Source organism: Pteronotus mesoamericanus, unplaced genomic scaffold (genome assembly GCF_021234165.1).
Source record: "Pteronotus mesoamericanus isolate MK-2021 breed Mesoamerican mustached bat unplaced genomic scaffold, CSHL_Meso_final scaffold_651, whole genome shotgun sequence".
Classification (NCBI taxonomy): domain Eukaryota; kingdom Metazoa; phylum Chordata; class Mammalia; order Chiroptera; family Mormoopidae; genus Pteronotus; species Pteronotus mesoamericanus.
This window is the reverse complement of record NW_026555325.1, coordinates 26,715,313-26,734,452: the sequence shown is the minus strand read 5'-3', so window position 1 is coordinate 26,734,452 and position 19,140 is coordinate 26,715,313. Positions and strand designations below refer to the sequence as shown.

The 19,140-nt window shown below is 34.0% G+C and overlaps 1 protein-coding gene across 4 annotated transcripts in view; it reads left to right on the top strand.

Moving 5' to 3' along the window:
• COBLL1 (cordon-bleu WH2 repeat protein like 1) overlaps positions 1-19,140 on the top strand; it is a 153,775-nt gene that overhangs the window by 107,702 nt on the left and 26,933 nt on the right. For 3 of the 4 annotated variants that reach the window (XM_054562571.1, XM_054562572.1, XM_054562574.1), the window contains 3 exons: positions 334-372; positions 4,540-4,637; positions 4,749-4,985. In XM_054562571.1, coding sequence (XP_054418546.1) covers positions 334-372; positions 4,540-4,637; positions 4,749-4,985 — 374 coding nt within the window. The remainder of the gene's footprint in view (positions 1-333; positions 373-4,539; positions 4,638-4,748; positions 4,986-19,140) is intronic. The other variant, XM_054562573.1, reaches the window with a different exon arrangement.

Sequence of the window (19,140 nt, the reverse complement as noted above, 5' to 3'; positions counted from 1 at the left end):
CAAAAGCTTTCTAAATAGAAATAGTTTGCAGTATTAATCTATATAAAAATTTAGTATATTAAAATTTGGAGATCTTAGATAATGTTGGTTTTCATGATGTCTAATAGAGAAATGAAAGCTTAGTTGTTTAATATGAATCTGTTTTATTAGGAGAAATAAAAAGTCTAATAAAGGAGATGACTACATCTTCTGTGCTTAGAGAAGTTCAAACTTTATCCTGAGATCGAGGCTTTATGTAAATCTGTAGACAACTATTTCAACTCAGTGATGTTATACACTTAAACAAACATCATCTTTAAGTCAATTTACCCTCTTTTACCCCCTCCTCTGTAGCCACTTCTGTTACTGCCTTCAATAAATCATCTTTACAAGGTAAGACATATGAATCAGTAGAAACAAATTATAACATAAAATCTCCTTTTCTGTTGGGTAAATTGAAAATAAGCTTCTAATTTTACCTGTTTTCTTAATATCACTAATGTGTACAAGATTTTAATTTAGACAATCTTAGTGTTTTATTTCCTGAAAAATAATTTATAAGGCCAGGCCCTCCTTGATTCTGAACTTTAATACAATAATTACATTTCAATAATTGTTTTAAAATTAATATTAACCTAAGATGTGAAAATATACTCTTGATTCTTAGACAAGAAAAAAATGATTTTGCTAGGATCTTTATTGAGTACAAATGCTGGTAGTTTGGTGGTACTGTGAAAAGAGCTTAGATTATTTTTATTGAACTATTATTCATAATAAACAGGATACATTTATCATAGGAAATTTTTGCAACCATTAAGTTGTTTGTGAATATTCTATAATAACTTGAAGAATGGCTTATACCAAAATGAGCTTTTAAAGCATTTAAATATGTTTAATTCAGTTGTAAAAAACTATTACATAAAATTTCTGAAAGTAAGTACATAAAAAATTTTTATAGTGGTTACCTTTGGGTGTTAGGGCCATGGGTTACTTTTCATCCTTTTTTTATTTATATTACAAAATTTTATAATTGGAATGTATTACTTTCATAGTGCAAACTTTATTAAAAATAGCCAATAATAATAAAGTCTGGAAATCTTCTTCCTTCATTAAAAAGGGATAAGCTGAGATAGTTGAGTACTTTAATAATTACCACCCTACTAAAAACACACACACAATAAACTGTACACATTGTTTGTTATTAGAATTTTTTTTTCCCACTTTCAATTTTTCCAGAGCACCATGAGCCTCCCTATTCCAAGAATTAAGCCCACATAGATAATAGCATGATTATTTATTATTAGTGCCTGTTGTAAATATGAACCTGGTCAAAGGAGCTGAAATTTCTTAAGTATATACTGGTTAATCACAGGGCAGGCATTTTAATTGACATAACATGAGATGTCAAGCTCATTTGACAAGTAGATAGGGCAAACAGCTTTATCTCTCTGGATCTAACCTTCTACTTTCATCATAATAAAGAAACTGGAAAAAGTTGTCTTTGCTGGTCTTTCTAACTACAATATTCCATTACTTGTACTTCACATTTGCTCCTAACTTTGCCATTTTCCATGTACATAACCCAAAGTGAATTCCATCATTTTGTTGGCTCATTTTGAAGGTATTGAATGCATTGACTTCTAATACCTCTTCCAGCCAAAAATGTATGTGATTTATTCAGAGTATTAAATGTTACGAACATAATCATGAGACAATAGAATAGGAAAATTAAGAAAGCTGTTATTATAGTGTCAGAATTGACAAGGCCAGTCTAAGTGCTGTAAATATCCCCATCTCCTAATTTTATCTTATGTTATCAGGAGGCTTAGAACTTTGCATGCCATTAGTTATAGCCTCTCAACTGGAAACAAAAAATAATAGTATTTGAGTTGCTTTCTAAGTAAGCTGAAGCCCTTCTTTGTCTTAGTTCTTAACTCTAATTTGCAGTGATCCCTGACATTGAGCATTAAGTGAAGACTTAGGGGTTAACTGGTATAGAGGATGAATGGGCATCTGGAAATTACTTTTCCAAAAATAACTATATGAAATAATCTGGTTATATTTATTGCACTGCACCAGCATGTGAATTTTCCATCTGCTACTCCAACTAAATTTAATTGTATGTCTACATACAATTAGTGGAGGATTCTATCTTAAAAGGAAATAGTAGCACTTCTTTTTAAAAAGTTAAGGGTATTATAAGTCATCTTTAAGTGGATCAGTTTCAGTTGTACCACTTAATGTCCATGTATCTTGGTGTAAGTCATTCAAACTCTCTAGTCACCGAGGTCCTCAGATATGTAATGGGATGATACCACCCACTTCTATTTCTTTACATCCTCAAACCTAGGAAAAAAGCTCAGAATGGTAACTTATGATAGTCCCTAACAGAATTGTTCCAAGAAATAAATTAGACATGTAAAAAATCATTAACCATAATGTGCTATCCACATGTTGACTATTATTAGTTGTTAGCATTGTCAATAAACTCATTGTACCAAATTCATACTGCTTGTTTAAGATTTGCAGCATCCGATTTAAAGTTTTATTTTGTGAAATATAGTTTTCCTTTAATATGTTATTAAGGCATATTGCATTAATTTAGTTATTGGCATTAACTAGATTTGCTTTCCTGGGATAGCCCCTACACTGTCATAATGTAATTTTTTTAACATTCTTTTTCAGTAAAAATACTATACATTTACCCCTAAATGATAAGTATGTGTTTAAGATATAAATTTATTTCAGACTACATATTTCCCCCTAACTACTGCTTTAGCTATATCCCACCAGATTTTATATAGAGTCCTTTGTTTCCTATGTCACTGAAATTATACTGTGATTTACCATAAAACCCAGTGTTTCTTACGAGAAATGTTTTTAAAAATTTACAGATTCCCACCCCTTATTTCTCTATTTTTTTTAAATTTCAATTTATGTATTGAGTAAACAAGGTCATTTGTCTTACAGAGTCTCCCACTTTCAGAATGTTGCTAATTGCATCCTGTGATACCACTGAGCATGTTTCTTTATCATATCTCCTATAAATTGATCGTTAAACCTAGAATCTTGATCAGACCTGCTGAGATATTTTTGGCAAGAATCTTCATAGGTGGTATTGTGTACTTCAATTAGCAGACATATAATGACAAGTTATCTTTTTTGATGTTAGCCATAGAAAATTATTACCTATATTTTAGTCAATTAGGAGTTGAAAAATCGTCACAATCTGTTGCAAACTTTCCTTAATTATTAGTTGAGATATTTTTAAGAAAGTAAATTTCCCCATGTCTGCTCTCTTTCTATCTAGGTAGAATTCATGAAGAAAAGGCAAGAAAGTGTGATTCTTACCCTTCATTAGTTTTTAAAATAATGGTTCCCTAGCATTACACAAAGATGAAGGATAAGGATCAGTTACTTTGTTAGTATGGCTATGAGTGCATGGAATTATGCATGTGGTATGTTTTACTTACTGAGTTACTCTTAAGATACCCAGATTGTCTAGACTTTTGCCAGTAGGAACCATATGAGATTGATTGGTTCTTTTAAAACCAGCGTAGTAAATTTTGATTGCTTTCTCTCTGATATGACGAGTTATTCCAGGAGCAGCTTATTCATTCTTCGATAGTGACAAAGAATCAACGATTCTTAAGCAATCCGAGTTCCTTTTAGTGGGAAATGGTAGAAAGGCAATCTGGACCAGGGTGACTCAGCAATACTGGGTTTGTCATTGTTTGGAGGTCCTTTCATTTGACATTAGGAAATACATTTTCGAAAATGAAGTATTACATATGCAACCTTGAGGTTCAACATTTGCCGTTCTGATAAAGTGTGATTTCCCAATTTCTGCGCTATTAACATCTAGGGTCAGATAATTCTTTGTTGTTGAGGGGCTGTCTTGGACGCTGTAGTATGTTTAGGAGCATCACTGGCCTCTACCCAGCAGATACCAATAACACATTCTCCTCCCCCACCCCCAGGGGTAACAACCAAAATTGTCCCCAGCACTGTCAGATGTTCTCCGGGGTAGGGGTGTGGGGAGATCATCCCCAGTGGAGAACCACTGGGATAAACAAATATTGTTCATGAATTATATAACAAGGTACTAAGTAGCTATAATTAATCATGTTTGGAACAGAAAATATTGTATAGTTTACCTCTGACACAAAAATATATTCAAAATAAACAAAGGGAAAAACTGAATATAGCAGTTTCATATTTCATTTAATTCAAAGATTTTTACTTTGAATGTTGGTAATGATAGAACACAAATTTTGAGTCACAAAGAATTGAGTTTGTCAGAGCTCTGTAATTTCTTCATTATTGGTCCCAAGCTAAGTATCTTAGTTTCTCTAAGCTTCAGTTTCCTCTGTTGTGAAGTAGGAGCAATACTACTAAATTTACCTGTTGCTTTGAGAATTAAATAAGATACAAGGTGCTTAGCAGGGTACATGGTTCATAGTAGATCATAATTAGTAGCTTTTATAACTACGTAAAATTTTCAAAGGAAAGAAATTGAGAGAAACTTGGAGCTGAAGGGGTGCTTTTTTTCTCTTTTAGACTCCTGCCAAATATCACAAAATTTAGACATTATGAAGGAGAAAGAAAATAAAGGGTTTTTTGGCTTTTTTCAACGCAGTAAGAAAAAGCGAGATCAGGTAAGTATTTCCTTATTTATCATTTTATAAGAGCCTTTTAATCTGCGTTTAATCGTATGTGCTGTTTATCTTGAATTTACCTGTAGATTTTGCCTTTTCATTCTTTATTAGACTGCCAGTGCCCCAGCAACCCCTCTAGTGAGTAATAATCGCCCGACTTTTACAAGGTCCAATACCATTTCCAAAACATACATTTCAAACACCCTGCCATCGGATGCGCCCAAGAAGAGGCGGGCTCCGCTGCCTCCGATGACAGCATCTCAGAGTGTCCCCCAGAACCTGGCTCACATCCAGGAGAGGTCAACTTCTTGTGTAGTGAAATCCGCGAGTGTGGATGAAACCGATAAGGTGCGTAATTTTGTTTTCTTTTGTTTTAGGATAGGGCCCGGAACCTTACCTAACTTGTCTTTTTTCACATAGGATACTAATTAGGTTAGTAATAGTTACTGATATGTAGTAAGGTGAATAAATAGTTACTAAGGTTGATACTGGGAGGAGATCTGCTATGTACGTACAGTTCTGTGATGCAGTAAAGAATAAATATATTGATTTTAAGTAGCTTTCACATTCAAGCAAATAAATCATCCATAAACCTTAAAGTCCTGGTGTATTAAGGCCTCACCGGAGGATCTTGCTTGTATATATTAGGAATGGAAATACTTATTTTTGAACAACAGGGGGTTTTGTTTTGTTTTGTTTATTTTTTAACAGCAACACAGTCCTTGTGTCACTTTCATGATTTTCTGACTAGATATACTTGTATGTTTTTGACGTTACTCAAAGAGTCTTGGGGGGAGATAGATATACTGGTGTCTGCCTAGTACATAGCTACTCTATAATTTATTTTAAATGTCTTTACATAAATTATATTGCAGTTACTTTTATATATTTTTGTGTTCAAAGCACTGTTCTAAGTGTACCTTTTCCCCAAACTTTCTTATTATTGCTCCGCTTTTATCCCAGTTTTTCCTGGATTATGCTGTTTTGTGGAAATCCATTTGCAAAACTACTTTTCATGCCCATAAAATCTGTATTTTCCTTGCTTTATTCATGAAAACTATAAGTGAAATTTTAAATAAATTGAACACCAGGTCATATATTTGTTGCTTTTAATCAGATAAATGATTTGAGTAAATTTAATAGATTTCATTTTGAGATATTTGAAATGCTGAGATGCTTTCTTATAAGAGGTGAAGGGTTTGATCCCTCCCTCGGAGCTTAGTAAACTCAATGCTCAGGTTGGGAAATTTTACTTTTCCCAACAAACTAATGAATATTTCTGTGTTTCCTTAACTTAAAAAAAGATAACTGTAGATTTTAATTGTAATTTATCATATTTATCTTTAGGAAAATAAATAGCTACTATGATAGAAACAAAATATGCTTTAACTCAGTAGTTATTTGGAAAGTCACCTAGTAAGCTATTTTTTTTTTTATTTCTATGAAGCTTCTCTTATCTAATTAGGTTGTGGTAGAAAATCTCATCTTACAAATCAGAAGGATAATTCTTTTTTCAAATGATAAAACCACTTACAAGTTTTCCAGGGTGACTACTTGGTAGTTGGGTGAAGTGTTCACAGAAGAGATGATTCTTGTGTTCAGTCTTAAAATATGTGTGGAAGTGCATTGGTCAGTGAAGAGAAACCACATTCAACGATGCAAAATATGGCATGCCTGGGGGTGAGCAAGAAACAGACTGAAACTCAGTGAGCTAAGCAGAGGCCAAGTCAGGGTTGCTAAAGACTTCATTTTTATGGCTTCACAGTAAGTCCTAACGTGACTTACTATTTAAAAGGTAGCATTGTCAGGATTGTTTTCCATTTTTAATTACCAGAAAACTGTCATAGGAGTATAACTTAAAATACTCTTGAGTAACTACCAAAGTCTGTCTTTTTCTTCATAGAGAAAGAAGCCTTAGCCAGTACTCACAAATCTTTATTCCAGCTGTCCTCATCCAATCTATTTCAGTAAACTTTCTTTGTGGTTGTATCCCAAAGAGGTCTACGCTGTCTTTCCAATAGCCTGTTTCTTAAAATTCTAGGCCATGCTACCAGTAATCTCACCAAAAACTATTTCTTTTGATTCACACCCTCCGCTCTGTGACCAGTTGATGTCCCTATGTTAAGCAATCTTTATTTTTGTTTTTAGTGTATTGCCTTTGGCAAACTAGACATCTTTATACAATTTCCTAATTAATTTTTTCTTTTGATCTGGCCATCTGGCTAGTTCTTTGATGTATTGTTTATTAGGACCCAGGATTATTTGTTTTTCCCTAGAGGAGTTGAACCATTTTTTATTTATTCATTATAAAAGTTCTTAACGATTAAGCTATGGTTCTGTTTGTGAATGTGTCCACGTGCACGTGTATGTTCATGTGAATTCATGCCTTCCTAGGCATCGCAGCACTTATTTCTTCAACTTCTTGGCTATATTAGATTTAACAGATGAGCCCTTGGTCTTGATTTTTCTTTCTTCTCTGGTTCTGATTTTCTTCTGATAGCTCAGCTCGCTTGCTCACTCTCCGTCTCTCTCTCTCTCTCTCTCTCTTCTTTTTTTTTGACACTACTACCTTTACCCATTTTCTAAATTTGGAAGCACCTGAATCCGTGGTATTAGCCTATATTTACTATTTTAGAGAAAACATCTGTTCTTTGTTGAGCTATTAATTTAATCATTTGAATAATGCCCCCCCCAAAAGATATGTCCCAGTCCTAACTCCCAGTACCTTGTGACTGTGACCTTATTTAAACATAGTTTTTGCAGATTTAATCAAGTAGTTAGAGATGAGGTCATCTTGGATTTAGGTTGGGCCCAAATCCAATGACTAGCATCCTAATAAGAAGAGACACAGGCACAGAGACAGAAAAGAGAATGCGATGATGTGACCGTGGAGGCAGATATTGGAGTTTTGATACCACAAACCAGAGAATGCCAGGAGCCACCAGAAGCTGGGAAAGGCATGGAAGGATCCTCCCGTAATGCTTTCAGAGGGTTATGGCCCAGCCAACACCTTGATTTCAGACTTGTGGCTTCCAGAGCTTTGAAAGAATAAACCTTTGTTCTTTTAAGCCACCCAGTTATGTTAATTAGTTATCGCAGCCCCAAGAAACTAATACATCAATTTTGTAATTCTAATCCCAATGTATTTCCAGTTGTAGTTCAAACTCATGATTGCTTATTGACTCATCACTACCTGAAAATCAGCATTTTTGAAATCAAACTCACTTTTTTCCTCCGATATTGAAAAGCTCAAGATCACCTTTGATGTTTCTCTCTCTTTTTACATCCAGTTAGTGAACACTCCTTCAGTCTTCATAACGTCTCCTTGTCCCTTACTTTCATTCTCTGTCCTGAAGTCATATCCAAGGGAAATCCAGGGCAGAAACTACTACTTAACTTATCTCCCCATTCCTTGTCTTCATTATAAAAAGAATGTGGCAAGTTGCTACATTTATGTTCTGTAATTAGCACTTCCCCCTTCAGAGACTTTGGATAGCTGGCCATTTACTGTTACTTTCTGGGCATTCAGGATCCTCTACAATTGATCATAATTTTGAGGGGAGGGTTTTTCTTTTCTTTTCCTTTGTTGGTTTTTCTTTCCTTTCTTTCTTTGCAGCTTTATTGACAAATAAAATTGTAAGATATTTAAAATGTACATCGTGGTGATTTGAAATATGTATACATTGTGAAGGACTTCCTACCATCTAATTAATTAACACATCCATCACCTCACTTCTCTGCTGTGAGAGATCACCGGTAAGAGTGAGAGAGAGAATTTAAGTCCTACTCTTGTAGCAAATTTCATTATGTAACAGTGTTATCAGCTATAGTCACCATGTTTTACATTAGATCCTCAGATCTATTCATCTTACAGCTGAGTTTGTCCCATTTTACCAGCCTTTCCCTATTTCCTTCACCCCCCCAGCAACCTTTTCCATTCTCTTTTTCTATGAGTTTGATTTTTTTAGATTCCACATATAAGTGATACCATGCAGATTTGTCTCTCTCTGTCTGGCTTGTTTCATTTTGTACTGTCCTCAAGCTCTGTCCATGTTGTCACAAATGGCAGGATTTTCTTCTTTCTCATGGCTAAATAATATTCCATTGTGTATGTATTTATATGTATGTATACATATGTATGTATTTATGTATATACATATAGCTGTGTATATATCTATATATGTGTATATGTGTATATATACACATACACATCTATATGTGTGTATATATATTCACGTTGTCTTTATGTATTTATCCATAAATGGACACTCAGGTTGTTTCCCATGTATTAGCTGTTACTAATAGCTAATGCTATGCTGCATTAAACATGGAAGCGCTGGTATCTCTTCAGTATCCCTTTCTCATTTTCTTTGGATACACACCCAGAAGTGAGATATCTGGATCATATCAAAATTCTGTTTTGAATTATTTGAGAAACCTCCATACAGTTTTCTACAGTGGCTGCACCAATTTACATTCCCCCAGCACTGACATGGGCTCCTTTTTTTCTTAGCATCACTCATCTCTTCTTTAAAAAAAGGATAGTTTAAAATTTTTTTCAATTACAGTTAACATACAATATTATATTAGTTTCAGGTGTACAACATAGTGATTAGACATTTATATAACTTATGAAATGATCACCCCAATAAGTCTAGTATCCATCTGACACCATATATCATCATTAAAATATCATTGACTATATTCCCTCTGCTGTACTTTAATCCCTGTGACTTAACAGGTGGAAGGTGCTATTGTGGTTTTGATTTGCATTTCCTTAATGATTAATGGTATTGAACACTTTTTCATGTACCTGTTGGCCATTTTTGTATATCTTCTTTGGAAAAATTTCAATTCCATTCCTCTGCCCATTTTTAATTGCACCGTTTGTTTTGCTATTGAATTATATGAGTTCTTTATATATTTTGGACATTAACCCTTTATCAAATATATGCTTTGCAAATATTTCCTCCCTTTCTGTAGGTTGTCTCTTCATTTTGTTAGTGGTTTCTGTTGCTGTGCAGAATCACAGTTTTATTTTTAAACTTTCTCATAATTTTCAGTATGCTTTCAACTCTTCCTGGAGGATTTGACTTGTCATTCATGCAAAATCTAGTTTTCTATCCTTTCTGAATAAAGTGACCCCAACCTCCATCTCTTTATTCCTACTCACCCATTCAAATTATACCTGTTCTTTTACCTGCTTCATGGAGAATTTTCTAAAGATTCCATCACAGAGTGATGTTACTCTCTCTGAATCTGTCTCTCTTCTGCCTTTTCTTGATCTTAATATATGAATGTGTGTGCAGGTATTATATTTATATGATACATATTTATAAAGAAAAAAAAGAAAACACAGTGAAAATCCTTTTTTCCTACTTTGCACCCAACCAAATTCTTCTGCATAGAGGCAACCACTACTAACAGTTTCTTGTGTATCTTTCCAGACACAGTTTATGAATATTCAAGCCAATAGTCATGCTACATATTTTTTTTAGGTGGATGGTGGTCCTATGCTATATGTACTCTGTTATAATTCACCTTTTGGTACTGAATTGAGTGTTTTAGATACTTATCAGTATATAAAGGACTTCCCCTTTTCAAAGGCTGTATAACATTTCATTGATGTATTATATACATGATATGGGGTAAGTACCCCATCATCTAAACATAAATGTTAGGCTTATGTTATTGTTTAAAGCTTTTTAACTTTGTTAATTTTCTTTTTTTTCCTCTCCCCTACTAGAGGGCCAGAATTGTGTTCCTCAGGAAATATGGTAACATAGAGAATTCATAAGGAAACTTTCACCACAGCATTTACACAGCTGGGTATATCCTGTGAGAATGTCTGCACTCATAATATCACTGCATTTTAGTATTTCATGTGTTTATATGGTAAATTTTCAGAAGTACTTGCATAACTTAAAAATTGCTTACATTTTCTATATAGTAATTGGCCCAAGTAATTCTTGGCAATGTTTTCCATAAGCTTTTACAGAAAAGCCATAATTTTGTTAAGGTTATATTGAAATATTAAAGACCAATAACTAAAATGTAGTGTACAAGAGCAGAGCCCAAAAAACCGCCTGGACTTTATATATACAAAATTGTGTACTTATTCTTACATGTTTAAACTTCAGTTACCTTCAAAGTACTCTCTATTTGATGCAATACACGTATTGAGATCTTTTTTCCACTGCTCAAGACAGTTTGTAAACTTGTTAATATTGATGCCTTTTAGTGCTTCTGCCATTTTTTTTTTTTTTTTTTTTTTTTTTTTATTCCACGTTGGCAAAACATTTCCCTTAGAAGACTTTTTTCATCCAGGGAAACAAAATGTCACTCGGGGCCAGATCAGGGGAATAGAGAGGGTGGGGCACAGGCGTCATGCCATTTCTGGTCAAAAAACTGCTGCACACTCACCGTGGTGTGGGCAGGTGTGCTCGTAAATCACCCACAATGAAATGGGCAAACACAATGAAAGAAGCTTCAAAAAAAATTCACTGAAGATGAACGCAGCCTCTCACAACAATGCCAGCTGGTACACTGATACAGATGGGTTTCTACAACACTCACCGTTTTTGTGTCTGTCCCCGCTCATATATTCCCTAATATATATAAATAAAATTGACCCCTGAATTGAAACTTTTTTATATAGCCAAATGCGAATATTCAGGAAATTTAGCAAAACCATAAGTTTATGGGTGAATTTTGCTTATTTTACTCTTTGCTTGTTTTAAATTTAAAATCAAAGATAGTCATTATCGCTATAGACATAGCTACAGGGGCCAGCAGAAATAATGCCCCTTTTTATTACAAAATCTTTTATTACAAAATCATAAGCATGTAGTTCTGTAACAAAACAATATCATACTCAAACACACCATAAGGCATTTTAGGTGAAATGTTCCAACTGCTGTCCATCTCGTGTGAGGTATTCATGTACCCTAACAGCCACACTCAATGGTGTTACTTCTGCCGGACCCTGTATTTTAACAGTTCAGTTTTTAATTTTAAATTTTTAAAAAAGCTATTTTTAATGATTGAAAATAATTCACGCTAGGAAAAAATAACTGGGAAAAAATGACAAAATCATTTCCAAGACCATTGAGAATACTGGCCACGTTCTTATCCTGTAATTGTTATTGTTTAGGAGGTAAAGTAAACCACAAGGGTGCGCTGTTTAACAGAACTACAGCATTCTGCTTTTCCTAATTTTTTTTCCCCCAAAGCGTCCTTTAATAAAAAATAAAGAAAATATTGGAAATAGTTACAGTATATTAGAAATAGAAATGCTTATCTCTTGTGGGTGAAGTACCAAAAAATAGAGCTAGAGAGATAAATAACAGTAATGCATGACAAAGTGATATATAATTAACACAGTTTCATTCATTTTGAGATTTATTTCATTTTAGTGTTCTTTTAAGTAGTCATTGGTATTATGTTGCCTTAGGCTTATAGATAAGTCATTCTGTCTTCAGCTTAGAAAAAATTCTGTCAACATCTATTTTCTACTTTTTAGATAATAATTTGCCTCATTTTTCTAAGGCATTTCTCAATACTGGCAAATTAAGGTATTTGGATAGTGATTTTGGAGCTCAAACTGAAAATAAATAAACGGAAACTATTCACATGAAAGGCTGTTGATTTTCTGAGCTAAATTTGGCAACTGATTGTGCAGTTTCCGAAGAAGATCCAAGTTAGTAAAATAATTTATCCTAACCTTTTTTTTTTAAAACAATACTGCTTCTAAAATTATTTTATTCACCTAAAGAATATATTTTGAAGATACATAGTTCATTGCTATGGTGTCCTTTTCATACCTCTAGAATTTCTCTGTATTCTCTTTCACACGATTTCAAGCCTTGTGTCCTTTTCCTTACAAAAGTGAATATAATGTCTTCTATAGAAATGTTCATTTGGAGAAGAAAATTATCCAGTTAGAAATTTTCTGGCAGTTTTTCCTGGTACTTTTTGAGCATTATGTGAACATAATTCTGCTGGAAGATTTGAAATGCCGTTTGTGTCACAACATATGTCCTAGTTGGCGCAAGCCCTTATCTGTATGGATCACATCACATGCATTATTGTATGCATATTATTGTGGCATAGTTATTTACAATAAGCCTATTGGATATAGTTATTTACATAAGATTGTCATTTATTTCACACATGACAAGTCAGACACAAGGACATGGACTAGAATTGAAAATGACTTGGAATTCTGGGATTGACACTAAATTCAGAAATTTAGTTTCTGCACTCTATCTGCTAACCAAGTGTCTGTGCAAAGCACATTTAATAAAATTAGTGTCCAAAGTATGTCCCGGTATTATTGACAAATTAGCCTTTTAACACTATTTTACATTTGAAGAACAGGAAAAAAGTTAGAAGTTGTGTGTAATCTCGCCTCATAGAATTCACAGAACCTTTGAGCAAATTCTTCATTTTGCACATTTAGTGTGGTATTGCTACTTGGAGTTGTGTGTATATATAATGGAGAGCAGTTTCTCCCAGGCTACTAGCACGGGACCTCATTTTCTTTTGGATATTTGCTTTTGCCTGGAAACACAGTAAGGAATTATCTAGATTGGGCTTTTCATTTGGTCTCCTTTTGCATTCTACTGCAGACAAACACTCACATATTGAGAAATTGAAATATTTTACCATCCAGTATTATGCAAGTTTAATACTTGAGTATTACTCTTTTGACAACTGACTTAATTGTTTTTAAAAATATTTGACATTATTCATCTTTTACCCAATTTTATCTTTTAATATTTACTATGGTTTATAAGCAGATGATAGATGGTTATATGTTTATGAAATGTGTTTATATTTTATCTTAGTTTCACTTAATGAGCTTTAATCCTAGTTTTACACAGTCATTAAGGTGGTTGTAATAGAGCATGTATTTGTAATCTTTAAAAAATATACCTCTTTTTAGATTTTTCTCCATATAGCATTTGATTTCCCCCCTCCACTTTCCACTTATATTTACTGTATAGAAAGTGTACCACATACATAATTCTACAATTGCCTAGGAACAGTGGTTGCCATGACATTTTCAGTTTGATATAGGGGATACAGCTGTCTGTACTTCCAAAAATATGACTTGTTTCATTCAGTAGAGAAATCCACCAAGGCTATACAGTATTTAATCTGCTTTCTCTTTTATGGCTTTCCTACATATGAGATATATTTTCTCATTGTAGTTTTCATCAGATTTTCAAAGATTCCTAATCACAGTAGTATAAGTAATGATTAGTGCTTATGTAACACTAATATTTCGGAGAAAGTTCTAAGCACATTACTCATTTAATGTTTACAAAAGTCCTCTGAGCCATTACTTTTTAGGTTTCTGCCAGCTTTACCCTTGACCTAAATATAAGGGACTATGTTCATTATAAAGTTGTTAAATTTTAAAGTACAGTATTATTAAAAAAACAATAGGTTAACTTCGAAATTAGTGTGGATCTCATCCACATGCTATTGTAGTATACAAAATGTGTGCCTCTCTGATGTGCGTACTGACTTAATAAAATAGCATTGAAAATAATCAGTGTTAGGAGTCTTTCTTTACAAGTTCTTGTAGTATTACATTCATTTAGTCTTCCTAGTGTGACATTTGGGATCTCATGGAGGAAACATGCCTTTCACTGGTAAGCAGCATATATTAACGGAGGCCAAAGCAGAGAGAAAGCAGGCCTGATTTTAGAGCCTCAGCGATAAAAACTGTGGGATCACTAGGATGATGCCTACTATGCAGCCTTGACTTCCTTTCTCAGATGAACTGAGATGGTCCTGGCTTGTTCCTGTGATTGCTGCTTTAATCTGCTAGAGGCCCTAAACTCAGTGAACCTATAGATGTTTGGCATTTTGCTTCCCTACCCTCGACACTTTTTTGTCTTATCACTATGACCACAGAAAACCATGGTTACTTACCACCATCCTCTGTCCTATTAACTTGATCCTGACTCGGCTTTTTCTTGATTCATCATGTCTTTTTTCATTCAAGATGTATTATGGAGGTAGGCTCTCATCTTTGGGCATTTAAAAAATGCTATGAGTAAGCAATTATCGCTGATAAGGCTAAGTTATATGCTATTTCAAAGTATTGTAGGGTTGATGAAATGAAAGCACAGATTGCTTCAGGAAAAGAAATGCAAAAACCTTGCAGGGGTATAAAACAGTTGTACCGTTTTTTGTTTGGTTGGGAGTTTTTTTGGTTTCAGTGGTGGTGGTGTTTTGTGATATGAATGGAGAAGGCTGGAAAGGAAGTTTGTTGTGGCAGAAGAAGCCCTAGCCTAGCTTGAGAGATAATCTTAGATTCTCCTAAGAGGTCTATTAAATTCTTTTTTTTTTTTTTCAATCATCACCCAAGGATGCGTTTGTTGATTTTAGAGAGAGGAACAGTGGGGGCGGGAGGGGGGCAGAGAGAAACATTGATGTGAGAGAGAAACATTGATTTGTTGCCTCCCTTATGCACCCCGACCAGGGATCAAACGCACAACCTAGGTAAGTGCCCTGACCAGGGATTGAACACTTAACCTTTTGGTTTATGGGATGGTGCTTCAACCAACTGAGCCACCAAGCCAGGGCAGTCTATTAAATTCTTGTTTGTCATTGTCATTTTTCTCTTCATACTCTTTGCCTTCTACCTGGAGCAAGTCAGTGAACTACATTATGGCTTGGGTTTCTCCTCTGTAGAGTAAGATTTTGTAACTAAGTTTTCAAAAGTCTTTCACCTCTAGTATTATAAAATTATTTTACTCTTCTGTTGTCTTTTAAAATTGACCTTTAAAAAATGAAAGTACTTTGTCACATAGACTTTTGGTTTGGTCAGCATTGATCAGATGGTCCTGGTATTACTCTTCTGAGGATTTTTAAACCCTAAAGTACAATGACAAAATGAAACACTGACAATCTTCTACCTCAACTCATGACTGTACCACAAAAGTCAACACAAGTTCTTCACTAAAGGCGTCACTAAAAAGAAGTAGAAGATACAAAGTTTGAGAAAGATATTCTCAGGTAAATGAGCTTGTTAAACAGAGGATACAGCTGTTATCATTGGCTAATGAGGAGTTTAAAACTAGATGATTTTGAGAAAAATCTAACATCAAGTTTGGTCATTCAGAATCCTCTGAAGGAATATAATTTTAGTTAGTAACCCCAAATGGCACAAATTACAAGTGGTGGTGGTGTTTAGGCTCTGTCAGTGAATCCAGCTCTCATTGCTACCTTTCAAAGAATTTATTTTGGCAGATTGATAGGAACAACCTTAAAAGTGGCATAATAGGTGAATGCTTACGTCTATGGATTTAAGAGCTCTGGGCCCTGTTCTCTTTTCTGTAATTATAGTCGTATGGTACCTGAAATGTCACCCCTATTTCTTACGCCTATTCACTTTCATATGCCATGATTTTTTAAAATCTAAGTTGACCTATGCAGGCTGAGACTTTCAGTCCTATCCATAAAAAATCTTAAAACAGGTTTATAGAGAGTGTAAGAAAATAGAATACATAAATTCTAGTTTTGGGTGGAATTGGAAAGGAAGTACTTCTCAAAGGAAAAAAGGGTATAGAAAAAGGAGGTTCAGGGCAGCAAAATAAATTGCCGTGGGCCCACCAAAAGATAACTTTTATTTTTAAAAAAATCATAAACAAAGGAAGAAACTGGCATGCATGCTTTTATCCAATACAAGGCAAAATGTGCACATATGCATGTGTGTGTATAAGCAGGTAAAAAAGATACGTAAAAGGTTGGACACCAAAATGCCTGTGAGGTAACCTGTATTTGTTGTTATTCACAGTGATTTTTTTTCTCTTTTTCATCAACATGTGCATTGTTTGTATTTCATATAGTATTGTGTAATTTTACAATCAAATTAATAATAAAAGTGATTTTATTGTGACAAAAAACTTGCTTTCCCAGCTGTACCTGTTTTGCAAATTTAAAACAATGCCTCATACTTCTATACTACACTTATTATATTATTATAGTTATATGTTTTGAAGTGTAAGAAAATTGATTTGTTGCCTGAGTTGTAAAGTTGTTAGAAAGAATTCTTCCATGAAGAGAGTTACAGCTTGACCTTCAGTTATATAACAGTTCAGTCACTGTGATATAACAGTAAGTTAGGGTATAGCTAATGTTGATTTTAAGATATTTAATAATATTTCATAGCACGTATTGAAGATGTCCAGGCTGGAGAAGGATAATATAAGTCTGTCCCTTCAGAAGAAAAAGATCTATATGAATATTAACACAATTTTAAGGGATTGTTTCCTTTAACCCCACCCCTTCTCACATGTGGGAATCATATTATAAACAGAAATTAAAACCCAAAAGCTTCTAATAGAAACATTTAGTAACATTATTGAAGTTGGGCCCCTGTATTTTTATTTTTTATTCAGTTTTTTCTTATTTTTCAATTTGTATTCTTTCATTTGACTCATATCCAGAATACAGTGATTTAAATGACCCACATCGTATAATTCAACTGTGATTCATAAGTGATATAATAACTAATACAGAGTTAGTGTTCAGCAAATCTATTGCAAGCCATTCAATTCTATTTTCTTCAGCTAAATTTACTTTCCTTTTGAAACAATGAATTCTAATCTGGGTGTGAATTCTCAGGGATTACCTATCTAGCATGGTTTTCAGCTTGACCTTGCCACTTTTGCTAGTGTACTCTTTCTCTGTGTGGTGTTTTCCTTTTCACAGGCCATAAAATTCACTGATATGCATTCCTGTTAGAGATGCACTTTTCCCTAGTGGCAAGCAGATTTAGTGACATTAACTAAAGTAAATAATTGAATATCTCTAATTATTAACCCAAGTATTTTTCCCCTAGTTAGCAGACACCTCTCTGTTTTCTTGGTTTTTAACCCTATGGGCTAAAAAATAATTTAATCTCAACTCCTTTTTTAAATTTTAGTCATAATCTGACCAAAGAAAATATGTCTTGGTGGGAAAAGCTAAAGACAGTCTTAAGCAGTTTTTTCATTTTAGTTCACATTATATTTATGAAATATTTGAAATTATATACTATAATACACATCCATGTACTCATCACTAAAATTTAACCAACTGGTGTTAAATATTTAGGATTTATTGAATTTCTTTTAGGGTAAGATGAAGCTGCCTGGGGTGACTTAAAGGTGGAGTTTTACATGTGAATTACACAGAATGCTTATCTAGTGAACTACTTCCTGAATGTTGTGTGCTGTGAGGTCTTAAGATTCGTTATAACCGAGACTCACTCTAATAGGACTCCCACTTTCGTTGTCACTAAAGAGAAGTAGTTTTAGAATAAATACCTCCTTCATCCATACCTTCTGCTCTATAACTATAATCTGCTTATTTTATTTACAGATCACTTCCACATAATTTAAAATAGACAAATTATGTGCAATAATGTTAGCTAATATTTATGGATTGCATACTGTATGCTAGGCACTGTGCTAAGTTTTTCACACATGATTTCACTGAAACGTCCCAGCCTTTTTTGAGGTAGGTACTCTTATTTTTTTCTCTGAAGACTGCAGAGACAATGAACGCCATGCTCCTTGGTGCAAGCCGTGGCATTGTCTCCAAAGCTCACCTGGTAACCATTACTCCAGGCTGCCTTCCAGCTTGCAAACCCTCCAGAAGTCTCTCTCCGGTTAGACAAACTCCCACTCAAAATCACCCAGGCCGCTCAGCCCTGACTAAAGCAAGAGCAGAGCTGTTGGAGACAATTAGGAGCATATCCTGGAGTATACAAAATGAATAGGGTCTAAGAATGCTATTGCTTAGGCATCGGTGGCCTTCTTTGCCTTCTCTCTCTCTTTTTTTTTCTTTTTTTTTTTTTTTAATTTTATATAGGAAATAATTGTGGTAGCTTAGCAGGTCTGCTTTTTAGCAGTAGTTATTCTTGGGTTAGGAACCTCTCCAATATTGTATGTATGTTTTCTACTTATATCCTTCATTACACACATGTTCTCTTGGCTACAATTTTTTTTAGAAACTTTTAGATCTTCTAACTTAGATTCCCTTTCTTTTTCTGCAGGCTTTTGCCCAAGAAAGGGATATTTGCAGTAGATACGGAATATTTCTTTTTGTAGGCCCAGGGATTCCTCCATTTTGGTCTTAATAAGTAACATTTTGAGTTACCACAAAATAACTCCAAGTTTGATTTTTATTCCCTTAACTTTCCTTGGCTGCTCTTTAGTTAATTGAAATTATATTCTAATAGTATCTTTGAACAAATAAACAAACAAACAAACAAACAGAAAAGTTTGCCTCTCTGTCTTAAGGGACAGTAAGAAATATATATTAAGCTATTTCCTTGAATGCTAACACTAATATCACTCCTATGTGGGCACAAAACTGACATTCCTGTCATTAATTAACCTGTTGCTGATTATCTAAAGTCACTATTCTTATTCCGTGAAAACTCCTGCCTTTAGCCCATCTTATATCAGTTGTTAAATTTACATTTTTGCTATAAGCT